The sequence below is a fragment of the Alligator sinensis genome, unplaced genomic scaffold (assembly GCF_000455745.1).
Source record: "Alligator sinensis unplaced genomic scaffold, ASM45574v1 scaffold647_2, whole genome shotgun sequence".
In the NCBI taxonomy this organism is placed as follows: domain Eukaryota; kingdom Metazoa; phylum Chordata; order Crocodylia; family Alligatoridae; genus Alligator; species Alligator sinensis.
In genome coordinates, this window is record NW_005841832.1 from 2,974,012 (window position 1) to 2,976,993 (window position 2,982).

General features: G+C 61.3%; 1 protein-coding gene across 4 annotated transcripts in view; it reads left to right on the plus strand.

Annotated features, from left to right (window-relative positions):
* The window catches only part of PPFIA3 (PTPRF interacting protein alpha 3), a 28,730-nt gene extending 26,341 nt beyond the window's left edge, over positions 1-2,389 (plus strand). For all 4 annotated transcript variants that reach the window (XM_025196321.1, XM_025196333.1, XM_025196322.1 and 1 more), the window contains 6 exons: positions 142-239; positions 449-624; positions 828-896; positions 1,178-1,340; positions 1,741-1,813; positions 2,217-2,389. In XM_025196321.1, coding sequence (XP_025052106.1) covers positions 142-239; positions 449-624; positions 828-896; positions 1,178-1,340; positions 1,741-1,799 — 565 coding nt within the window. In that variant the 3' untranslated portion in view covers positions 1,800-1,813; positions 2,217-2,389. The remainder of the gene's footprint in view (positions 1-141; positions 240-448; positions 625-827; positions 897-1,177; positions 1,341-1,740; positions 1,814-2,216) is intronic.
* Positions 2,390-2,982: the final 593 nt, after the last annotated feature.

Below are 2,982 nucleotides of genomic sequence, written 5' to 3' on the forward strand. Positions count from 1 at the left end.
GGGTAACCTGACTCAAAGGATTCTAGATTGGGGCTCCTCCACATGGGGCACAGCTTCCTCAAGGGCACCCCAGGATTAAGAGTGTAGTCCAGGCAGCCCATCCCCCACCCTGACCACATCCCATCTCCCCCACACCCTCAGAGTGAGCCTGCACTACGGGATTATGTGTCTGAAACGACTCAACTATGACCGCAAGGACCTGGAACGCAGGCGGGAAGAGAGTCAGAATCAGATCAAAGGTACCACAGGGCTGCGGGTTGGGAGTGAGGGGCACCAGCAGGGCTGGCGGCGGGTAAGAGGCTGCAGGTTGGGAGTGAGGTGTACCAGCAGAGCTTAGAGGTGAGCAGGAGGCTGTGGGTCAGGAGTGCGGGGTACCAGGAGGGCTAAGGGGTGAGGCACAAGGGGCCCTGTAGTAGGCACTGGTGACACTGTCTCTCCTCCCCGCCAGACGTGATGGTGTGGTCCAACGAGCGGGTGATGTGCTGGCTGCAGCTGATTGGGCTGAAGGAGTTTGCCAACAACTTGGCGGAGAGTGGGGTGCATGGCGCGCTGCTGGCTCTCGATGACACTTTTGACTGCAGCGACCTGGCCCTGCTGCTGCAGATCCCCACCCAGAACACCCAGGTGGGAGTGGCGGAGGGCTGAGGCTGGCAGAAGTCATGGGTTGGGGGGGGCAGGAGCAGAGGAGGGGGGCTGATGAGAGGGGTCTGAGATGAGGGAGGAGTCCAGGGGCTGGGAGCAGGTGCAAAGGCTCATGGGGAAAGGGCTATCAGACTGGGTGAGGGGCTGTAAGCTCTGACCCCCGCCCCCCGCATGTGCCTCCTCAGGCTCGGCAAATCCTGGAGAAGGAATTCGCTAACCTCATCACCATGGGAACTGAGCGGCGGCTGGATGAGGTGGGGACCCCTGTTTGCCCCCTGCACATCAATTACTCCCTTCCCCCCAATGCCACCCCAGCCCCTATGTGCATCCCTGTCCCTCAATACAGCCTCTCGTTATGCCTGACCTCCAGGAGTGACCTTTGCCCCCTGCTCCTCCTTTCTGATTTTTTTTCCTCCTACCCCAAGGCACCACCTGACCTTTGACCTGCCCCCCCACAGCATGGTGGTACCTCCCCCCACCCATGCAGTACCAGGTACCCTATGGCTGGCTGTGACTTTTGCCCCCCTCCCCCCAGGACAGCACCAAGACGTTCAGCCGGTCGCCCTCGTGGCGCAAGATGTTCCGGGAGAAGGACCTGCGGGGGGTGAGCCCCGACTCCGCTGAGATGCTGCCCCCCAACTTCCGCAGCGCTGCCATCGCCTCACCCAGTGCCCAGCTGCGCAAGGTGCAGCCTGAAGGTAGGCATGGCACCATCCCAGGGAAGCTTGTGGCCCTCAGGGGGTGGGGCATTGTTTTGGGGAACCTCATAACCCTGGAGGGTAGAGGTATACCTGGCTCTGGAGCTCCCACCATGGGGGTATGGGACACTGTCTTGAGGAAAGTCACAGCCCTGGGGGCACCCTCTTGGAATAGCTCAGAGCACAGGACCAGAGGGGGGGGCCCACTGTCCCAAAGGGGAGCTCACAACACCTGTGGGAAGTCTGGCCAGGGCACTGTCCTGGGAAAGCTCAGCTCCAGAGATCTTCTGCCCATCTAGACAGCCTTGCTTGGAGGGGTGTGGTAGTGTGTGTGTGGGGAGGGGGAAGCAACATGGACGGGACAATGTGGCCTCTGACCTTTCCTGTCCATCTCCCCCAGGAAACTCCTTGTCCAGTCAACGAGGGGACAGTGTCTCAGTGCGAACCTACTCCTGCTAGTGCCCACCTGAGGGGTGAGTCAGGAGAGTGGCCCACCCTGGGGGCTGCTGAGAGTCAGGAGAGCGGCCCGCCCCAGGGGCTGCTGGGAGATGGAACCTGCCTGCACTGGTGGCTTCTGGGAGGTGGGAGATACTATCTGCTTCAGGGGCTTCTGGGAGCTAGAGAAGAGCCACCTACCCCAGGGGCTTCTGGGAAGGGAGCAGTTTGCCCTGGGGTTGCTGGGGTCTGGGAGGCTCTGGCCACCTCAGAGGCTTCTGCGAGTGGATCCATGGTATTTCCCTCGCTGGGATGCTGGGAGCTTGGGGGACAGGGTGCTCCCCACCTCAGAGGCTGCTGGGTCTTGGGGATAGAGGAGGACCACCCAAGGGCTGACATAAGTACCTCATCCCCTCCACCCCCCACCCCGTTCTTCCACAGACACCTCAACATGGATGGATGGATGGACATAGCCACCGCCGGAGGAAGTGCGGGGCCTGACCCTCACCCTGCCATGGAGGGGGCAGGGGGCCTATGCCTGAGCCCTTCCCCGAGAGCCTTTCCCGCCCCTGCCCAGAGGAGGCGTGGCTGCTGCTGTGTGCATGTGTGGGGAGAGGGGACTGAGGAGGGGTTGGGGGCAGTTGTGTGTGTGAGGGTACATGTATATGTGTGTGACCCCCCCCCCTCAGAGAGGGGGAGGGGCTGGGGGGGCCCCCCACGTGTCTGTTTGTCTCTGTCTGTCTGGGGTTTATTTATTTTCTCATTTAGTCAGTAGGGGGCACAAGAATGTGAATGAAATGGCCCCTCCCTCCATGCCAGCCCCCGCCTCCTTCCACTCCCAGAGCACATCTTTAAACACCCACTATTTTTATTGCCACTGTAACTAGCCAGAGCCCAGGATGGCACACACACACACTCTGCCAAGCTGTGCCAATCCCCCTTCCCCATTACCCCAGACAGGGGCAGAGTGACTCACCCCCCCCATCCCACCACAGTCCATATTGGCCACTATGGGGGCAGTTTTTGGGGATATAAGACCCCTTTCTCCATCTCCCTGTCTGGGGGGATGACCCCAAGGAAGGGCTGCAGGGGATGGGGGCCTGCCCATGCTCCTAGAATGGGGGGCGCTGGGCAAGGGGGCTCCCCCTAAGGGCCATGTGCTGAGGGTCTTACCCTGGGATTTGGGGTCTGGGGGGGGGACGGTGCT